The sequence below is a fragment of the Anarrhichthys ocellatus genome, unplaced genomic scaffold (assembly GCF_004355925.1).
Source record: "Anarrhichthys ocellatus isolate YVR2014 unplaced genomic scaffold, GSC_Weel_1.0 scaffold29, whole genome shotgun sequence".
NCBI lineage: Eukaryota > Metazoa > Chordata > Actinopteri > Perciformes > Anarhichadidae > Anarrhichthys > Anarrhichthys ocellatus.
Genome location: NW_022280059.1, coordinates 5,186,243 through 5,208,639, shown reverse-complemented (window position 1 = coordinate 5,208,639; position 22,397 = coordinate 5,186,243). Strand labels below are relative to the sequence as shown.

The following is a 22,397-nucleotide window of genomic DNA, read 5'->3' as shown; positions in this document are numbered from 1 at the left end:
CAAGGCAGAAATAACATTCCCCTGCTGGGATATTTTCAGCATTCAAGAATAACACTTTGTTGGAAACAAAGACACAACTTTTGTATATGTCTAAAACATTTCTATGACAAGACACACGTTGATTAACTGATAGTTCAGTTTTTTTTCCTCACGTGTAATTCCAGCAAGCGGCTTTACACTAACATGAACTACAAATGATCTTTTCCCCGTGCAGAACATGAACGGGCACAGATGAACATAGAGGATCCCATCCTCCTATATGAAACGCTTACATTTTGCCAGGAAAGTATGCCAGACACTAGCCATATGTAGCCAGATGTCTAACACAAAAAGTCAGAATAATACAGAGCTACCTGCTGTGTATGTGTTGTGGGCCACATTTCACTCACAACCTACCAAACTATGTCAACACCGGATATGAAAACAGACAGCCCTGTGAGTCCCTTTAGTATTTTCAACCACCAACAAACACTGAATGGAGCCTGACAAACTGTTAGTTAAACCGTTAACTTACACCTGTCATTAAAAAACATACAATAACGTAGATACTGTAGCTGTCTTACCTTGTTCCTGTGTCTTTGTGTAGCTCCACACCCTCCTCACTCTACCTGTTAGCCACTCCCTCAGCATCAGCCTAACTCCCTTCACCTGCCTCTGATCACTAATCAAGCACTCCCTCCTCATCAGCACAACTCCCCTCACCTGTTCACCATATAAACCCCTGCCTCTCAGTCACTCTTTGCCAGATCATCGCCTCGCCCCCCCTCCCCTCGCCCCGCCTCGCCTCGCCCCGCCCCGTGGGTTCCCTGTTGTGTTTCTGTAAGTTTCCTGTAAATCTCATCATTCATTAAATACCTGCTTCACTCTACTTCTGGTCTTGTCTGCACTTGAGTCCTCCACCACACCCCGTGACAGTTCCAGGTGTCATTTCATCACCAAGCTCTGAACATTAACGTTACTCGACATCTGTGTTGAAGGGAATGATAGGCAGATTAAAAGTTTAATTTAGTATTGTTCGCCACACATTTGTGACTGACAGGGAGACAGAGACTTCCTGGCTACAGTTTTATCATTATGGAGGTATCAGGTAAAGGTCAAGGAGACTGTGTCATTACTGATGGGTCTGATCTGATCAAGTCTGTACATTTATATATATATACATATAAATGCTCTCGCTCTCCCCCCACCAGAGACGGGTCGTGTAATGTTTACAACTCATAGCTGTAATGAATGGTAACAGAGCACTGAAAGATAAAATAAAAAATATGTTTGACAAATGTGAGAAAATAGTTAATATTTCTCTCTCTCTGTATTGCTCAATGGCACGCAGGCACGCACGTGACTAAATGCCATGGAAACAGACCCGACCGAGGTTGCTTATAGCCTCAGAACTTTCTGATTCCTCACTCTGCACTTGGACTTCAACACGAGCTGAACACCGCTTGATTCCAAACTGTGGAGAGCCAACTCTTTGAGTTTTTAGCTTCTGGAGAAAAGCTACTTGATACGAATCTTGTTGGAGAACTAAACTACTGGATCACTACTATCGTGGACAACAAGAGCCTGAAAAAGGCCTTCAGTCGTCTGACGATCAAGCAGGAGCACCTGCTGAGGAAAGCGGGCTGTGAGTTGGACGATAACCGTGCAGATAAGACAACTTTTAGATTTATTTTAGCATTTTTCTGTTCGATACATCCCCTTAAATCCTTAAAAAGTGTTCTCGGTTGAGAAATCAGTGAAACGTTTTGAGTTTAAAGGTGAAGACACTATATTATCAGGGCTGTTGGAAAAACACAGATTTGGACCAAACGATTTGTCAGTGGCGTAAAGTTGTAGTTTCTTCCAAATATCTTGCCTCAAACAAAGCAAATTAGCAAAATTATACAAGAAAGGTCCCCGACTAGAATTGAATCAGATGCATTGCAGTTATATGATTTGCACTGTAATCCTATGTGCACCATAAAAAAAGATGCTACTTATGCTAGCTTTTCGAGAAGGGGGCTAAATAATGGTCCAAAGTTAGCTCAATTTGGTCAAGAGATAAACTGGCATGGGCATTTTCAAAGGGGTCCCTTGACCTCTCACCTCAAGATATCTGAATGAGTTTAATGGGTACCCATGAGGTTGCAGGTATGCCCACTTTATACTCATCCCATGCAGTTTTGGGCACAGACTGTGCATGATGCATAAATGTGTTATTTCTGCCTATTCTAAAATGGTGTATTTGACATTAGTCCCCATAGTAGCCATTTCATTGTAGTAGGACCATTGTTTGATGGTCTGAACTTGATGTCACTGTATAAAATGACCTATTGTGACCTCTAGGATAATCACGTCCTCATTCAACTTTACAACCACAGACTAGAGACCTAGAGGGTATTCAGAGGATGAATGGCTTTCTGAGCAATTTCCAGAACACAAGTGCTCATAATCTAATAGCTGAAAAGAAAGCTAAAAGAGTGGTCTAAAATGGTTACATGTTGCACAAAATCTGTTTATCAAATGGTATCAACAATGAATGAAACAGAAGTGAGCATAAGAATGGCAATCATATACTTCCATCATATACTTGTAAGCACTTATACACTAATCTTTCAGCAGTTGAATAGCAATAGGAATATGGAAAATGTTTGAAGTATGGAAGATAAAGAACAAACTTTTTTTGTTAATTTATATTTGTACATAATGCTGGCATAGAAGCTGTTCTTAATTTATAAACTGTATATCCAGTTTTGCATTTCTTTCACTAGTTATTTTACTGTGAGCTCCGTGGAAGAGAGCTTGAAAGCAAGCTGCCTGTCTCAGAGATATAGGAGATTTGGATTTGTTTGAAGCTGCTCCTCTAGAAGGATCAAGGTTGGGATTGGTTTGACATAAAAAGCACAGCTGAGTCAGGAGCTCGTTCACAATCACAGATTAGGCTACACATCTCTATTGCACACACACACACACACACAGCACAAAAGGACTACACACATGTTGTTGCTGGGTCAAATACTATCAAGATATCAGAGGAAGCATGCGTTTGGACAAGCAGACACACTTGCCATTTTTCATGTTGTCTTGGCTAGAATATAAGGAAGCAGTCTACAAAAACAAAAACATTACAGCTAAGAGACATTTTTACTTCTTTGTTTTATTTGTGGCTTGTTATTTCCCCCTGAAAACAGTCTCTCTATCTACCCATAAAACAAACATCATTTTAGGCAATATCATTTTTCAAAAATATTTTATTTGATATTGATCCAGGTACAAGGAAATAAAAGAAAATGGATTTATCTTACAGAACATGGGAATGAGACTGTAAAAGTTTTATTTTCTTGATCCACTCTCTTCTTGGACAAGGACATGCAAGTGAATACAGAAAGTGGTTTACAGAAAAAAAGCAGATGTACTGTAGAAATGGCATTGGATCGGAGTGTCACCTCACCCCATACTGTACAGAAAGACTTCACCCAACAACTTTCTCTTTTTTGTCATAATTTTTAATCTTTTATAGCAAAAAGGCAACACACAGATAGGCTACAAAGAATCAACAATATTGAGAAAATGAACAAAAGAGAGGGAAAGCCAAAGTACTTTCATCCTTCCAAAAAGACATTTTCTCTATTGTCTTGACAAGCAAATTGTGAGCGTTTTTGCTCCTTGTGTTTGATAATGTTTTGAGTCGCTTTAGTTTTGACATGAGAGGAGCAGTGCGGTGAACATGCAGGACGAAGAGTGACTCAGACGACTACTGACCCGGCATTCCACCGTGCTGTGAGCACAGTGTGCCTATCATCTCCTTATGGCCTCGCTGCTCGGCTCTGACAGCAAACTTTACAAGGAACGAAAAAAAAACACATATTATATTCCACCAATCTTTATGCATATTTCACAATATACTTTTATTATCATTTTTAATAAATACAAAACGACACTGTGATTCAAAAGAAGACAATGAGTATTAAAGAGACACTAAAACGCATTAGACATTAGAAATATCAATCTTAATTTGGTATGTTCTTTTACTGACATCTTGTCTTAAGGTGGATGAACCAGCACATTATACTCAGAATCAAAATCCACAGCAGAAAAAGAAAAGAGGGGACGACAGAATCGGACGTGAGAGAGGGATATTCTTGTCAATGAAAATGGAATGGCATAATCAAGTGGAGATGCGTATGGATATATACACATATATACACATACATAAACACCACCAGAATGTAAAATAACCTGAGATACTCTTTGCACCTCATTTCCAGAACACTGGCCACTGGGTGGATGATATAAAATGACGATGGCATGACGACAACAGTACAACAGCATCTGACGGCCTTTAGTTTCCACCCCCCCTTTTATCAACATTAGCAGTACAAAAAAAGACAAAACAAACAGTCAGTTAACCACAAAAATCCTGAACAATAATATTGAAAACATTGTTGTAAGCAGCGTTTTGGAGTCCATAAAAGGCATACAAAGAAACAAGCTTTTCATTAAAAAAGGACAACCAATGAAAAAGTTGTCTCAAAAGACAAAAGAATTGAGATTCAGAGGCTGAGAAGTCGGAAGCGGCAGATGATAAGTGTGTGTTTTGTGGCGGTCGGGCAGAAAGAAAGTGTTCTGCTCCACACTGTGGCTGTAGACATGGAGGCAGTGGGGCCTGCTAGTTACTAATCAAGGCTTTTCTCCATTGTCACTTTATGGGATCAAACAGTGACTCTAAGCTACGTTGTAAATCGTACACACAGACCTTTTCTTCTCAAAGTTATCGACACAAGGCTGTGCTGACCATAGTCTAACGGTAACTGAGGCATCAACCTTTAAAGCAACAACTACTTTAATAGATTACCTAATTTTAACAGCACTCAGCTGGGCCGAACAGGTAATTGTGTTGCTTTCTTGGATGACAACTGTACCACAGATAACATGACGAACATAAAACAGGAAGTGCTTTAAAAAGCAAACAATATTAAAATGTTGGAACATAAAACTCTAAACATAAAAGGTGTAAACAAATTATACTCCACTGATATTTTAGGCAGGTTTGGGAGTATCATTGCTACTCATCCCACAAAAAACTCCTTTGTGATGTCTGCTGGCCTATTAAGGCTACAGAAGAATTATACATCTGCGTCTGTAAGTGCTATTACTGAAGTACAGCATGAGGACAGATTTCACGGATTCTTCCTCCCTTTTGGCTGTTTTATAGTTTGTGTGCTGTTATACTCAACGAGGAGCGTATACTCAGTGTAGGAACATTATTTAGGCAGTTAATCATGAAAACTTTTACTTGGAAAAGATTTGAAAAGATAAAAAATGAACTCCCTCAGTCTGTTTCGGAAGACAGGGCAATGCCCGGAGTTGCCCAAAACATTGACCACTAAATGTTTCTTTAATCAAACTATTGATTTAGAGCGCTAATTGAAAATTAAATAATCAACTCGGTCACCTACAGTAATACAGTATCCTCTGTGTACAATTCTCCCAGCCTCATATCTGCCCTTCAGACCCTCGGGAACCTTGTCTGTTTGCCACCCAATTAGTCTCAACCATGGAAATGGGTGCCTTTTTTGTTGCTGTCTGTTAACAAAGCCGTACTCTTTAATATCTCTCTGTACATTAGTATATAATTTTCTTCTCTTTACTTTACAGTACAGAAGCTCCTCTTCACATATTATTCCGGTTCTTCATGTCAGCAGGAGCTATGTTTTTGTGCTTATCACCAAAAATTGCAGTGCAAAAACAATAATTAATAATAATAATAATAATAATAATAATAATTAATGGTAAGTATTAACAAACAATGGATTATAAAACAATTATTTTATGGCACAATAGCCACTCAATTCACATATAATACAAATAACCAGATAAAAACCAACTGTATATGGAAATTAAAAGCTCAAACTGAATTAGGCTTGCATAGCGATGCAACAGCAAGTTAAAGAATATATTTACAGGAAACAAAATTCCCCCCCCCCCCCCCCCTCGAGGGCATTTACCAGAAAATTTGTTCTTGTACAGATGTTTTCTTTTTTTTTTTTTTTTGTTTGCTTGCCTTTTTCTAACAAAAAGAAAATTACAGTAAGGTAGGAGGTGGAAAATATTTTCTTGAGGACGAAAAACATAGTGAGATGTACAGTATGTCTGTGTCTATACATCACATTTACAGTTCTGTGACACGGCGTTTCTACTGCAATCCTGCCCTCTGAGAACACACAAGGACAAAGTTCATTGCCCCGACAAGGAGGGCCTCGTTCTTTCAAGGAGAGACCAGGGTGTTTCCAGTTCACATCCCAGGCAGATCACTCTGTGGTAGGAAAGGGACAAAAAAAAAGAAAAAATGTCAGGTTTGTTTAGAAAATGGAAAAACATATTTTGGGTAATTGCTTAGCTTAGCATAAATCTGAATAAGAATCAACTCTATTGGGCAAGTTTGTTGAGTCATGCAAGAAATTGAACTCATTTGCATACTGAACAACAGTGCATTTTAAAGGATAGACATACAGCTAAACAAAGATACTTTATCAAGCTAAACAAATATTTGCTTAAGACTAAATGACTGGAAAACAGCTAGTCTGAGTCTGTCTGAAGCTAAAAATATATGGCTATCAACACCTCTAAACCTCACTAAACGTAGCATAAATGAGTTACAGCTTCATGGGGAGTTGTTTGCCTTAACGACTCATCTAACAACAGCCAGTTGTAGTGACCTCCCGGAGTCTTGCTGTCACAGTGGCTATTTTTCACTATACATATGCAGTGCCTTATATTGTAAGACACTGCTGTAAAATACATAATTACTCACATAACTCTCCAGAGTACTGTCCCTGTCCATTGGTCCCCAGGAATTCGGCGTGCTCTGTGGTGGTCCACTGTTGTGGCTGTCGTGGACCCTCGGCCTTGCGTGGCCCTGTCGAGCCCTTGGAGGAGGCTGTGCCGGAGGAGCTCTGGCCACCAGCGGAGGGAAAGGATGGCTTGTTGTATGGCAGGCACCCGTCCTCTGAAAACACAGGCATACTCAAAGTTTGAAAAGCAGACACAATTTATGACTTTTATTGTTGCAGTGAAACACATCTAACATCTGATGTATGGAGACAAAGAGCACTTTGGACCCCCCCCCCTCCCCCCGATCCTGACATCTGCAGAGTGGTGGTGCCAACAGGCTATGCCAGGGCGTGCCACAGAGAGGACTCTCAGCCTCACACATGGCCTTGCAGCTACCAGCCTTATAACAGGGTAAATACAATAAGAGTGGGACTGCTGGCTGCTGTGGCACCCCCTGCTGCAGGGCAGCATAACATTGACCCTCAGCAGTCTCCATCGTTGCGTGAAATCTCATCAAACTGCTCCCCACTGCTCAGCTAATGACTATAATAGAGTCTGCCCCGACCTCAGTGGATTCTACTGTGAATCAGTCAGCACTCTGACACATATGGGAATTCACCTATGGGTTTTTTGTAAAGATGCTGATTGTGGCACCTGTCTTTGTCTCACAGTCTCAGATTAACTGTCTGAGAGAGACCTGGCACAAAGAGGGCAGGGCGCACAGCATGGAGAGCTCTAATGGTCACAAACACGCATGCACGCACGCACTCACACACAATGAGCACAGACACACACAGATGGGGTGTAGAGTGGCTGCTGTTTGTGTGAGAAAAGCAAGCCGAAGCGATTAGAGAGCATTGCAGTTGCTGGGGCCTCCTGCCGTACTTGGAGCGGAGCAGGATGATATTGGCAACAGTTACAGGGGCATTGGGGAGGCTGAGGGGGGGGGGGGGGGGGGCATTCTGGAAACCAGAGCAAGTGGCAGACAGCGCAATCTGTTCATGGGAGCCCAGTCTCATCGCAGCATGCAAGCTAACTCAGAGAAAAATCCCTCACTGTCAAGTCACTGCAGCAGCAAATCTCTTGTGTCCTTGTTGTTTTCTTGCTATGATGCAATGATTTATCTCTTTTCTAAATGAAGCGCTTGTTTAGATGTTTTATTTCCTGCGCAATGAATTGCAAAATAATTGTATGGATTATGTTTGGGTGGAATGCGGCTCAGAACTGGTATATATTATACATCATTTTGTTAGCCCTTCATTTTTAGCGTTAGCATGTTAATGAACATGAGGTGTGTAATAACTTTACAGTGGTGTTGGCTGAAGACTTCAGTTGTTTCAACTGTACCTGTTTTGTGTCCACTGCGTCCATCATCAGTGCGGTCCATGGAGTCCAGCCTGTCCTGAAGCTGGCGATGATGTTCCAGAGAAGTGCGTGTCTGTCTGTCAATGGAGCTCTTCATGTCATCCGGCCCGGACAGGGGTCCTGACATAGGCGTGCGCTCCAGAGATGAAGCATTTCTATCTGTAGGGGGTACCATGCTGCTTATACTGCGGGCCCCCTGGATACGGCCCTGGCCCTGAGAGGGGGGAGGCTCCGGGGGAGGAGGTAGGTCTGTGCCAAAGGGGAAACCCACAGAATGAATCAAATGAAGCCTTAAATTAACTATTAGATGTAGTTTACGAGTAAAAACTGTCCAGACAAATTTCCATCCAATATCATATTAATATAACTCCCTCTAGTTTTTAAAACAACAACAGATGTTTTAGAGAACCTTCTGCATAAACTATTTAAAATGTGTTTTCAGTCGCTGCCTCACCGTCTGCACCAGCATCTCTCCGGTGGGGTGCTGTGCCCTGGCTTCGTGGTTTGCGCGTGGGCCTGGTGGCCCTCTGGTGGCCCAAGCTGTGTGTGCCGACTGTGCTGCCATCTGTTGAGAATGGACTGCTGGGCCGGGGCCTGTGGGACAAGCCTTTACCTGCAGGAGGGATACAGGACCACAACCCAGCTGGTTAATAAAGACAATAAGGAGCCAACACCTAGACAGTGGAGCTGAGGCTGTCATCGAGAAAGGTAGAGGTTATCATTCAAGATTCAAAAACCTATTAGAAAACAAAAGTAAAGATTTTCATTAGAGGAGAAAGAACTCTGGTAAAGCCTGCAAACGGTTGCAAGTATAACAAATCACCCATTTATTATTCATTTAACCCAAGAAAGCAAGAGTGCACAGCCAAATGAGTCACAGAGGAACCGAGTCAAAGTAGAGGATAGGGAGATATCTGCAGTCCAGCCACGTACAACAGGTGCCATGCACAACCTGGGCACAGCGTCCCCAAGCAGTAGAGAGGAAATTCAATATTAAGCCACCATTATGGGGGAAAACATCAGCCAATGGATGACAGGAGGAAAAATCAGAGCAAGAGGGAACACATCCTCTGCCACTGGTAGAAGTTCCAGTCGGGCAGTGTGTAGCTGGTCTCCACACACCAACCTCTCTTGCTGAGACTAGTGCCCTCCAGGCGGTAGCCTGCCTTGTCTGCAGCGGCCACCAGGGCCTGGGCAAAGCTGCAGTGGGTAAAGATGGAGCCATCAGACGAACTGCCCAAACTGGACCTATGGCTGGAGAAATTACGGTCATCCTCCGAGGCTGAGCCCCACCCATTCACCATGGACCCTGTGGAACACCACATGTTTCAGCAAAAGTGTGTGTGTGTGTGTGTGATATTTGATATGCATATTTTCTTTCGATTTCAAAACACTCAAATTCAACCGCATCATGTTCATACTTCTCAGTTCAGTGGCCAAAACCTTTATGGCGTTTTGAACACCTGTGCTGTGATTCCGCATTGAGATGGATGAACCCGCGATCTTCTAAAACGGAGGTAATATTAAGCTTAAATGATTCCGTGTGTGCTGCAGGGCATTTCTGCTCATTCTGTTCTGACCTGTCCTCTTTCATCGACTAAAAACACATGCAGAACACAAGTTGCATGCACACACACCAGAACGTACACAGTGGAACAGCAGGACAGGCATCAACCAATTCTGCTCCTCTTTTGATAAAGAACAATGAGCGCACCTGTGCAGCGCAGACTAAAATACTGCCTCAGGTGACACAGACGAAGCATCCCGCAAACCAGTGTATCAAATCAAACACCTGGTGGTATGCACATACAGTTTTCTTTATTCCTGTTTGAAAATGCACAGCCACCACCATCTCAAAGCTGCAACATTTTCTAGAACAGAGGTTTAAGACAACATTAAGGTATTTCACTTATAGCTGCTGTGGTTTGTGGTTTACTCAAGAGTGTGGCTTTGAAGATGATGAAAATATTCATGTAAAAAGTAAGGCCGGCACTTTAAATAAAGAAATATCAGCCTGCCAATAAAAAATATGTCACTTTGGCAAGCAAAACCACAGAACAGTAGGCTAATGTGACAGCTTTCAGTGGGACTGGTTTGGCAGACTTTGCTCAAGTGGCACACACCCAAATGCTCTGCTCCCACACTTTATCTCTCCCTCGCACAGAACAGACTGATGTAACACAGATCTGGGGAGGTGTGTGGGTAAAGGTTGTAGAGGGAGCGATAGGGACAAAAAGTTATCAGCAGGATATATTAAAAGGTCAATGTGATACAAAAAAGATGGCATTAATCTAGCCACGGCAGTTGGCACAGTTCAATATATATATATATCTTAAACTATATGTCTTATAGAGGTGGTTACTCAGTCACTGGATATGACTTGAGGGAATTGCACCTTCAACAGCTGAAGTTGCAACAGATTTTCACTCCTATTGCAGTGAAATGTTCACAGATTAATGGTAACTTCTATAAAATGTAAGCTTGCACAAGGTGGAGAACCCCTTACACAACCCATTTTTACAGCGCTAACTGAAATCCAAGGCAGTAACTACTTCGAGCCCTCTTGCCTATATATTTCCTTTGAAATTCTTTTCTAAGAGTCTTTTTTTTCCTATGAAAAAAAAAAAAGACAGCAATTCCCCTGGGTTCAATCCTCCCACAAAGAACAGAGCAGATATTGAAGTACAGGCAGTGCCAGCCAATTCACTGAAGCTTCCAACTCCTCCGGCTCGGCGAAGGAACACTGCCTCAGCAAATCACATCACAGAATGACTTTTCAGTTGCACTAACTGACATTTTCTACTGCTGCACCTCTGGAGCACTCCTATTCTCAGAAATAGCAGTCCAATCAAACTATGATCATTGTCACATAATTTGATAAAGAATTCAATCAAGTTTTCGTAGCTCTAGACAAAGGTTTGCACTATCCGTCATTTTATCATGTCTTGAACCAGAGCAATGGGCCAAGCCATGCACTCTAAAAACCACTGGCTACCACCTCTCATGCTCCAAGCACTGTTAGAGTAAGGCCAGTAAATGGGAGATAGTTTGGGGGGCAGTAAAACCCGGCCCAGGTCCCTCCTGCCACTAAATCTGATTTACACTGACGGGAACCCTAATCTGCATGTCGTTAAGCAGGAAAACCGTTCCCCCTGACGAGCAGGCGTCTCTACCTGCCTTAAGGAGATGTGACCCTGCTCCTCACAAACCTGGCAAGGCTTTATGGGAGGGTAATCGGCCAGAACAGTGGGCGTAACAGCCTCGCTGCTACCACATCTCAGCTTTACACAACCTATAACATCTAGACACAAAGCCAGGTGATACATATGTGTTCACTTCATCTCTGAGGCTCAAGCAAGACGTAGATCTGCAATACCCACCACAACATCAGGATTTACATTTAACTTAAAAGTGTTTTATTATCGCAGAGAATAGAAAACACATTGGAAAGCCTGTGCAGACAATCTGCTGGAGAAACATGGCCCCAGAGGAGAAGGGTGGCTATTTTTAACATTACGAAAACAGACCTATTTCCATGTTATTAAAACAATGACAAATCTATCAATCAGGGGCTCGACAGGAATCTCACTCCCACCCTCGCCTATTTGTATAGCCTCAAAATGGTGGCCACAATAAATCTCAGCAGTTTCCCCTATCCTCCTGCTAACCCTGGAGCTGGAACCGTGTCTGTGTTGTAAAACGATCGGATGTGAGGCAGACTTGCAGAGAGATAAGAAGAAATAGTGCTGTCTTCAGAGGAATACAGTGGAGGAGAGATGCAGGAGATTAGGGCCCAGTTGCTGCTTTATATTCCTCTAAATACATCAGCAAGTAGCATGTGTCAGCGTAACCAAAACCACTGTTCCATCACCCCATGGAAAACTACTCTTTAGGGCTGCCACCGACAGGGCAGACCAACAAGCAGCGCTGTCAACCCTCTTATTTTCATGCTTTCTCTCTCAACTGGCTCAGCTCTTCTACCTTGAGATACAGTATATTTACTGCTTGCGCCCCGTTTATTTCTACCCATGAATTTCCCAATATGGATCAAGTTTGTAGTATTCTGGGTCTTCATTGGAGGCCCGATACACACAAAGTTCCACCACACCAGCATTTGCTATCACAACTTGTCCTTGTAGTGCATGATAGCCAAAGGCCACCGATTTTTCAGAAATATCCCCCCCCAGTTTTACAGATGGATAACGTTGCCTGGTCAGTAAGACAGCAGCAGTCCACCACCCAGCTCTGCAGCTGCAATGTCATGCCCTTCATATGTCCCCCTGACATGCAGCTGTAAAAGTTTTCAGTGAGTTGTAAAAATGGAAATGGTGTCTCTAGTCTGCAATGGAATAGGTCGCACGTGAAATGTATTTCAAATCTCCTCGAGAAGATATGGGTGGCGCTGGCTCCGGTGCTGTGTTAAATCACAGCCCCTCTCCCTCCACTTGATTTCCCTCTCACTATCCTGTTTAAAATTCATGGACTTCCTTATCTCTTTTTTTTGGGAAAGGATAATTATAATTCCCCAGAGTCTGCCAAAAGTGCTGAAAAAAACTTGATTGAGGGACACTCAGTAAGCATGTTCACATAAAGATGAACGCATACCAGACTGATGAAGAACATGTCAGGAACAACAATCCATTCATTGTGAGACCAGATGTAGCAACAATGGCAATTAAATGTTTTCCCATTCGAAGTAATTCAATCGTAGTCGTTTTGCTTTTAACAAAGAATAACAACATTATTTAACTGTATGAATGTATACATAAATATAGCACAAAAATACTGTATTAGAATACATTACAATATGGTTGACAAACATGTACATCAGCAAAGAAGCGCCCCGAAAGCCACAATTCAGAATCCACCTCACCTGTTAAAGAGCTGTCCAGGTTGTCCATGCTAGACCCTGGTGTGTGCTCAATGCCGCGGGGATGCCTGGCTCCATAGCCTTCATCCTCCTCCTCTTCCTCCTCCTCCTCCTCATCCTCATCAGGCGGGTCAGTCTCCAGGTCAGAAACCATTGTGCTCGACACGTAGCCCACTGGAGGAGCTGGAGCCTGGGGAGGAAGAGAGCCTACCTGCATGTGCCTGGGAAGAGAAAGAAACAGCAGATTACTCTACTGGAATTCACAAACAGAACCTATCAAGGAATGTGGAGGAATGATGAATGTAAAGAGAATAAAGGGAATATTCAGTAGTTTCTATGCCCCAGGAAGGCGGAAAAATAAGGATGTGGAAGGGCAGAGCTAATTTTAGAGACCTCTTTCATATGTGAAGCGATGAATAAAGTTGGACGATTCCACTAATTCTACAGTGCAGCTTGCATGCTAACACAATGACCCGCTAATTGCTGCTGTGGATGGTACAAAGCCATGCTCTCCAGGCCCGTCGACACATGGCTGTCACCTCAGTGGCAACCCGCTCTGCTGACAGGCGCATTTGTTTGAGCAGTGCAATGTCTTTGACGCAGTTTGCAGTGGGAATTGGTTGTAATTACTGGCCTTCTGGTGTTGTCAGAGATGCTCTCTAACCAACATAGTCATTACTGGGTAACATGACATCTCCTTCCTGACAAACCTTCCCTGTCACCCCCACCCCCACTTTCACGATTATGAATGAATGCCAGTCTCTCTGCATTGCCGACAGAATGAGGCATGGCCTTCATCTGACTTACATTAGCACAACAACAATGGAATGTGCTGCATGGGTGGGGAGTAAACAACCGTGGGGCTGAAATTGTGTCTCTCAGAGTGAGCAAAATATAGTAGTCGCCTAAGTGGTAGCATGGGCCTATTAAAATGAAATGATTAATGGGTTTATCTCCACTGCACATATAGTTGACATGAAGAATACTGCAGGACCAAAATAAATCCTGGCAGTAATACATGCAGAACAGAATGTACAGTAAGCATTTCAAAATGACAACAACACATATATTATAATCGATAACAATATATCTTTTTAGATGGATGGATGGATGGATAGATAGTTAATACTGCAATGTTTACCATGTCTGTTTTGCCATGTCCATTTGGTATGCTCTGGTCAGCTCATCCAAATGGGCCTGGAGCATGGGCTGCATCTCGTCCCGAGGAGAAGGGGTAAGGGTGGCTGTGGACTGCTGTCCAAAAGACACAGCAGCTGGGGAGGAGGCAACCCCTCGGATGGGCGGGGTGGGAACCCTCTCCTCCTCCTCCTCCAGCTCATCCTCCATGCCCTGGTGAAGATAAGTCTGCACGGGCATGGGCGGGCCCCAACCATCACTCTCATACCTGATGTAAGAAGAAGAGATGTTGATGTTGATGTAGAATAATATCAAATTATTTGCAGATTAATTTTCTGTTAATCAACCAATTGTTTCAGCTCTACTGTGAACATCTGTGTTGAAGAATATAAGTCACCACAACAATGGTAATGCATCTCACATAAACACAGCTCATTATTTAAATGCTATGCTTGATGAGAAAATAAATTGGAAAATATACATGGACAGAAACAGAACTACATTAATGTTTGTGATATTGTCATTTTCTCCAAAAGTGTTAAGATTACTGAAAACAAATATAAAAATCTAAAAATATCTTAAGAGAAATTCTTCTGTACTAAACATAAAGCTTTGTGACCTTGTCCAACTTTTGAAAATGATGTTTTATACGGCAGTCCTGAGTGGAATTATGGAGGTAGTTATGCTTCACTTCCTCATAGCTGTGCTTATACATGCTGAAATAATACTAGCCATAAAGAAAATGTTCATTAAAGAAATTTGTCAGTGCACACTCCATAGGACATAACTGTTTTAATATGCAGCCATTAAGAGCAGCCTCAGATTTACAGTGCACGGGACTCTACATTTGCCAGATAGCCTATTAAAGCAGATGACTCTCCCACTCTGGAAGTGGGAGTAAGAGGACATAACACCTACTGGAACAAAGAGTGACACACACAGCATCCCTTAAATAAGCCTCTGTTACATTGTACCTACAGTAGAGTATGTCTAAGCTTCTGTTGGATTACGTAGACGAAATTTAAATAAAAAGAGTAATGTAATTAGTGTATCGATAAACTAAAGAAATATTAGCGTTGCTTTAAACATCTATAAGAACTCAGCAGCTTTTTACATCTAGTTTACACTCGAAGAGGGATAACAATGTGCTGGTATAAATCCCCCAATCTGTCCGTCTGTCTCTCGCTTTTCACTTATGAAACAATGCAATTATCATTTTTCCCCCACTATGGAATTCAGCAAATAGATTAATCTGAAACCATCTGTGTGTCTACACGCTAGAAGCAGCAGGAGACTGCTCGAACATTTTTCTTTTTTTTTTATCCTCCATTTTTTTTCCCCAAATGATGAAGTCTTCCTATAGACTGCAGACAGGATCAGCAAATATTTTGATGTGCAACCATCTGTATATGAGTTTTTTGTGTGAAAGCCTGTGTAAGTGAGTACGTGTGTGTATCTGGCTGCCTGCGGAGACATTGATCCTTCACTTTTCTCCAGATGTACAGTAGTACAGTAATTAGCTGCAGAGAAAACAGAGCTGAACCCTGTTATTGCACACAGCAATGCGTGGTGTTGCTTGCGTTGGCAAACATTATCTTTTTTGTTCCAGCAAGCGAGACACTAGATTGTCAGCCACTGATGTAGTCAGAGGACGAAACATACAATGACAACAATACGCAGGCTCAAGTGCATATACAACAGAGATGGCAATCTCTATGATGTACAGGGAGTAGACACTGGGGGTGTACAAAGCTACTATCTGTGTCTGTTTATTTCACAAATTAAGAATAAAACAATTCTGTTTTTGTTTTTTTTGGGGATGTTGGAGGGGCTTAGGTGGAAATAGGGTTAGCTAACTGAAATAGAATCGAAGGTATCAACAACAGGAATACACACATTAGCATTGCTTTGGGCCGTATTGCATGATTTTCCAATTGAAGGTTGTGTATATAAGATGAGAGTTAAATTGTCTTGAAAAAAAAAAAAATGCTAAATATATTGATACAAATCTGAAAAGCTCTCTTGGCCACCTTGCATTCACTTTTGGTTGGTGGTCTTTAACTTCACCTCGTCACATTCCTGTCTACTCTCGAGTTGCGCAATGTGCCGGGCTTTAATATCTGATCATGAGGTAAAACTAAAAAAAACTGCAACATCCGACATGTTTCATCCTGCACTGAACACTGTTCACATTCGAATAATGTATTGATATTTGTTTAAAGCCCTAGTAGACATACCCTCCTCCGTCATGATGTTCATTGGGATAATGGTCCATCTCAGTGCCTGGGAGTGGGTGAACAGGGGGAGGGGGGAGGGGAACGTTGGCCCAGTTGGATCCGTTGGCTTTAGCGGGTTTGGAGCTAGCCTTGGTCTTCTTCTTCTTCCCTCCCTTTCCACCTACACAAGGAAAGATTGCATTTGGAGTCATTAAAAATTACATTGTAAAAGAAAATCAATTAAAAGCTAATATACAAGTTGGATAGCATTGCAAATTACAGTAGCTGCTCTTGCCGTGTGACAAATGCGTATCCAGCCGAAACTCAATTTAGTCCAACCATGCTACTTAGATTACAGATCAATTAGGACTCAGTTTCAACATACCCTTAGAAAATCGTACACAATTTCAAACACAAGATTTCAATGGGCTCCTGTCTGTCAGTGCTTACATAGAAAAGCTCAAGGTTGCAGGATGAAAAGCTTGCATCCATTGATTAATTGACTGAAAAGCCTCAAATCTCCATAGAAACAGGAGAGAACGGCAGTAAACGAGGTTGAGGCAGACCTTTGTGCTTCACCCATCCCTCAATGTCCCCTTTCACAACAGGCTTTGGGTTTCACAATGAAATATCTCTCTTCACAGCATCATCATAATGAATGGCTTGTGTAGTGTCAGTGTGTCCCTAATGGAATTCAGTGAGAGTCTATTACTACTTTCATTTCTTTTATTACACCGGAGAGCCGCTAACCCCATCCATTTCCACTCATATCCCTCCAACACCAGATTCTCCTCTGTCCCATCCATCTTTATAAATCTGCCAGCCAGGTCAATACTGGGTTCTTTTTACAATTTGGTCACAGTGGAAGAAACCTATTTTTCTTTAAAACACATTTGACTTCAATTCCAAATCTGTTTTTAAGTTGAGGTATATACAGTATGCACATATTCCTGACAACTAAGACATGCTGATGGAAAAATAATCTTATATAAAAAAAAAAGAAGTTATTTCCAATAACTTCAACTGCATTTCAGAGCTGTCTTTTGTGAATAATTTGTCGATAAAAAAGATTGAAGAAAACAAGACTGTACAGTATTAGCATCTATAAATCAATTTGCGGCAGTGCCTCCTGGAAACTCTGTTGAACACGTTTGTATCTGACAACTGTCGGTTAGCCTGCTGCTAAAGGCCTGTAATCACTTTCTCCCACTGGCACAAAAAAATACCAATACTGCAACTTGTGCAGTGTAACTTCATGCACTCTAATGTAATCTAATAATAATCGAATGTACATTTCCATTGATTTTCATGGAAGCCGGATGGCAGAGATATAAGAAACTCTGCACAATATGAGTCGAGAAAAGTCTGATTATGATACTATTATCAGAGTCTCTAAGCAGGAAGAAGAACAAAAGCACTTCAAAGATGAGCATGGTAACAATGCTCAGGCATGAAGAGATGGCAGGGGTGTCAGAATAAGATTAATAAAGAATAGAAGTAATAAAAGAAACAACTGTAAGCCCAAGGCACGCAGCACCACAGTGTAGTCTGAAAGTAATTGCATTTCCTAATCGTACCTCTGGGCGACGCTTGACTTTTACCAATAAATGGTGAGCTGACATGATTGTTCTATCATCCTAAGTCTCTCCATACAAGACCAGCCATCAATATTGTAAATGAGCCTCTTCCAGGGAAATATGGTCTGGCACTGGCACTACAACAGCTCACCCCAAATATGAAAAATACAGAGAGAGAGGCTGTGGCTAGGAGCTATACAGGAATTACACAGTGAACCCATCTCCTCTGGCAAAACTGGGCCTGTCTTCAAAGGGGAACTCATACTAAATATAGATTCAGCGTTGGGTATTTATACCCAAGGTTTGGGCACTCCCAGCCTATAACTGTAGGGCTGCATAGCCTTGAGCTTGCTCTGTTTTCATTGGGTGCGCCAGAGCTAAGGGGGAAAGCCACAGAGCAAAGACGCGAGAAAGACTATGCAGCCAGATATAACTTATGAGTGGGAGAATAATTTAAAGAAGGACATCAAAAATAACAAAAAGTCATGTATCATCACATTTAAAAAGAAATATAGAAATAGCGACATATTACACAATGAGGTGAGATGCAACGTATATGGAGCGTGCGGGAGCACAACAGGACACACACACACAACAATGGACTTCACATAATCAGGGACGTTGTGGCTTCATAGACAGTCGGAGTGTGAGGGAAGTGTGGAGTCTTCAGGGTCTTAAACTGCTACAGAAAACACAGAAAACACCAGCTACCCCTTTCCCCTCCACTAAGAGGGGTTTTAATGAGCAGCTTCATGTCCCCAGTGGAGATCCATGCTGCCATGAAAGCTGCTCTATTTCTGTTCCTTTTCATCCTGCTCTCCTCATTCAGACCTGACATTCATTATTCCTTCCATCTCCTCAGAGGGAGAGCAAGGCACTGTAACTTCCAACTTTTCTCCCCTTTCAAATTTTAGTGCTTATCTAATGTTCAATATAGCAACGGGTCGAATGAATATCACATCTTATGTTAATTAATTCGATTTTAAAGCATCATTAATACAGATGTCCACTTGTTATCTCTTCAGTCTTATATATATATATACATTTTTCAATTAAATGTGCAAAGCTGTTCACCAAACTCCCTGAAATAGATACTAGCTAACAAAAGGTTATACCGGAAACATTCCTCTTATTGTAGATTTTCATATGGACTAGGGTCTATAGGTGGAAGGGTATTGACCCAGGTGAAGTCTTATAACAATACATTTGTTCCTATACATCAAATGACATCCATCCGTCTCCCTCACGATATCCCCACACTGTACGCACTTATATTCTTTCCATTCACTTAACTCATAAACTAATTAAAGAAATAGTTCCAACATTTAGGGGAATATGCTCACTTTCTTGCCCAGATTTAGATGAGACGATTGATACCGACGGACAGAGCCGGGCTAGCTGTTGCTAAGCTAAGCTAAGAGGTTACTGACTAGCGTACAGAGGTTAGAGCGGAATCAATCTCCTTCTCTAACTCTCAGCAAGAAAGTGAATAAGTGTATTGCCCACAATGTCGTGCCATTCTTTCCAAGTATATTTTGTCTGACATATTATACATTACAGGGATCTTTCTTGTTGATTATGTTTCTCTTCATCTCATGAAATTATACTCGAACATGTGCCAAGCCCAGTCAAAGCCCTCAGTGACCTGCGTGTCTGTGGCAAAAGAATCTGCCTGTAAGGCATGGCCACTTCACATCCCTCTCTCTCCAGCCCACTGTGTGCTCGAGCATTGAATTTCAGACCAGTTAAGGCAGTGGCTTGTAACTAGATAAAGGAGGAGAGTGTAGGGGAGGCAGGCAGAGGGCTGCCTTGGTGTCCTATAAATGACATTGTAATTCTCTGAACATGGGTTTTAGTGTAGTCAGCCGCCATTAGGGGAAGAGGGAAAAAGGGAGGTATTTTTGCCACTTTAACCAGCCAAGCATCTCTAATGGTGTGTGTGTGTGTGTACATAGTCCACTCTGTCTGAAAGACTCCCTCTGCCCCTACTCCCGTCTGCTCACTCACACAGTGAGAGACAAAGCCTTTACAAGGACCGGCACTGATGACAAAAACCCAGCATTAGCACTTGCACCGATATACTGTAGATAGTTCCTTTATGCTTCAATAAGCTGTTGACTCCTATTCAATAGCACAACGTGGTTACAAACCGTTGAAGCTATCGTATTCAGAACCCCATATAACTAGAAAAAAACACTTTCAAAGAATGTATCCATCGAGCATTAATAATTCGAATGTAATGAACTGTAAGCAGTGGGAGCTAAGTGCGCAAAGCATCTCTGGTGATGAAGAGGGACTGTGTACATTTTTCTTCTTGGATGTCAGGTTAGTACATGCAAATAACAGATCAATAAAGCGATTAAGGCATCAGTCAATTATTAAGTCAAGCGGCAGAGCCCCAGAGAGCGTCCCAGTCTGCTTTACGAAATTCTCTGCTGCGTAAACCAACCTGAGAGACTGCCGCTTCGCTCTGAGCTGTTGTGAGAGCTGGTGGTGCTGAAATCTTGTGATTGGTTGTGTGGTATTCTATTAGACAATCCTTCGGCCAATCGGTAGTCAGGAATGAAAAGGAGGGCTACAGTGGGGGTTAAAGGGCAAAAATCACAGTGGCATCAGGTGATTGGCAGTTAGCACAAGCACATGCATGCATGCAGTTAGAGCATTAAGCAAGCAGGACATATTCGGGAGTCATACATTCAACAAGGTGCACATATTCAACCTTTCATTCACCTTCTGATTTGTATGCATCAGATATTTGTCGGACACAATTTATTTGTTGTTGATTTGAAAAACATAATGCCAATCTTGAAATCAATTTTCAATTAGATTAACTAGTGACGAGTGAAGATTTTAATTAAATATTTGCAGCCCTTAAGAGAGAAATCATACATAATCATATGTGATCATACTTCTTAAAATAATGACAGGGAGAATTACAAATGTAGTTTTTAAGGATTCATTGCATTTAAAGGACTGCAAAAACTACAATGAATCTGTTTTAGACTGTTGGAGAAAGATATCATAAATATGCATTAGAATACAGCAGAGGAATGCTCATTACACCAATAGCATGAAACTCCACTCGGCTTCAAAAAATCCTGCATCAAATCTACAGTAATTAATTTGGATTATTTTCTTAAACATTAGTCAAGCTAAAATGGATTGGCAATTATTCTGAAACTGAAGGAGGAGTGGTACTATCATGAAAACCCAGCAAGAAAATGGATGGATGACTTAACTACACTACTCCTTCATGAGATGTTTATTCAACCTTGGAGAGTGACCAAGAGGATGTCTGCTGGGGGAAAATTACTCTTCTCAAGACAACCTCCCTCAAGCCACAGTGGCTTTTGGGAGGCTTCAGAGACTTTTGGTGGAAAAGTCTAAACTCCAAATGGCCGTCTTGTTCCAACTGTAATTGTGTGGCTTGTGATCTGGCTAAATTCACTGTCGCTGGATAAGAATAATCTCTAGGGAACGCTATCGTACACATTCTATTTACACTTGCTGAACCTCACACACGAGGGTAACAGCATCCCCACGAATCTCTATTAGCAAACTATCTCTTGGAGAAGCTTACTGTTGTTGCAGGAGTTCTTGTCAGGCAAGGCGTACCCCAGATTTGCCATCTCCTGCTTGGCCTGGAGTGAGGCCTTCCACTGAGCCTCTGGCAAGTCCACAGCCAGCTCGTGGATGCTGCTGGAGTGGAGAATCTGGGTGGTGGCATAGGGAGTGGCCTGGGATGTTTGGCCAGGGCTGTTGTAGTTGGCTTTGGTGGTGAAGTCGATACTGCTGTAGATGGCTCCATCTGAGAGCATGGTGCCAGTTTTATCCCCTTGCCCATTGGGGAGATCTGGAAAAGAAGAAGGGATGGAGTTTACAGTATAGTTACAATATAGCTGTCCTCTAAAACAAATGTTAAGCTCAGCTGGAACTCTAGGGTATTTAAATAAACACTTTTCTGTTTGTTTTTGTGGCTTTTAAAGAGAAAAGGACTATCCCTGTGCATCAGGCCTTGAGTGACCTGGGATTAAAGTGCATGTGGTCTTGGAGTGTGTTGGGAATGCAGTCTGAGTCTATGTGCTTTCAGGTCAGCTTACATCTTAATAAACAGCACAGGTTTTTCTCATAAAAAAACAAGAACAAAAAAAAAAAAACTCATCCCAGTCTGGTGTCCCGTTTCCCCCTCCACATGTGTGGATATCTCACTCCCCTCCCCTCCCTTCTCTGTTCATATACATGAAGGATAATGCTGCTGTTCAGCATGTGTGTGTATGTGTGACGACTGAGGAAGGGAGGGAGAGAGAGAGAGAGAGAGAGAGAGAGAGAGAGAGAGAGAGAGAGAGCGCGAGCTAGGGGAAGAGCTAGCAGACTCTCTCCATGGCGCATGGTTTGCATGCCCAGTGAAGGGGAGATGAT

The 22,397-nt window shown here is 42.1% G+C and overlaps 1 protein-coding gene across 9 annotated transcripts in view; it reads right to left on the bottom strand.

Annotated features, from left to right (window-relative positions):
• Window positions 1–3,212: 3,212 nt before the first annotated feature.
• Window positions 3,213–22,397, bottom strand: part of robo2 (roundabout, axon guidance receptor, homolog 2 (Drosophila)) — a 245,935-nt gene continuing 226,750 nt past the window's right edge. For 4 of the 9 annotated variants that reach the window (XM_031863437.1, XM_031863440.1, XM_031863438.1 and 1 more), the window contains 10 exons: window positions 21,559–21,831; window positions 20,428–20,553; window positions 16,423–16,582; window positions 14,190–14,453; window positions 13,052–13,269; window positions 9,305–9,487; window positions 8,633–8,791; window positions 8,161–8,427; window positions 6,794–6,988; window positions 3,213–6,295 (listed from right to left, as the gene is read on the bottom strand). In XM_031863437.1, coding sequence (XP_031719297.1) covers window positions 6,294–6,295; window positions 6,794–6,988; window positions 8,161–8,427; window positions 8,633–8,791; window positions 9,305–9,487; window positions 13,052–13,269; window positions 14,190–14,453; window positions 16,423–16,582; window positions 20,428–20,553; window positions 21,559–21,831 — 1,847 coding nt within the window. In that variant the 3' untranslated portion in view covers window positions 3,213–6,293. The remainder of the gene's footprint in view (window positions 6,296–6,793; window positions 6,989–8,160; window positions 8,428–8,632; window positions 8,792–9,304; window positions 9,488–13,051; window positions 13,270–14,189; window positions 14,454–16,422; window positions 16,583–20,427; window positions 20,554–21,558; window positions 21,832–22,397) is intronic. The other 5 variants (XM_031863442.1, XM_031863443.1, XM_031863445.1 and 2 more) reach the window with 3 other exon arrangements.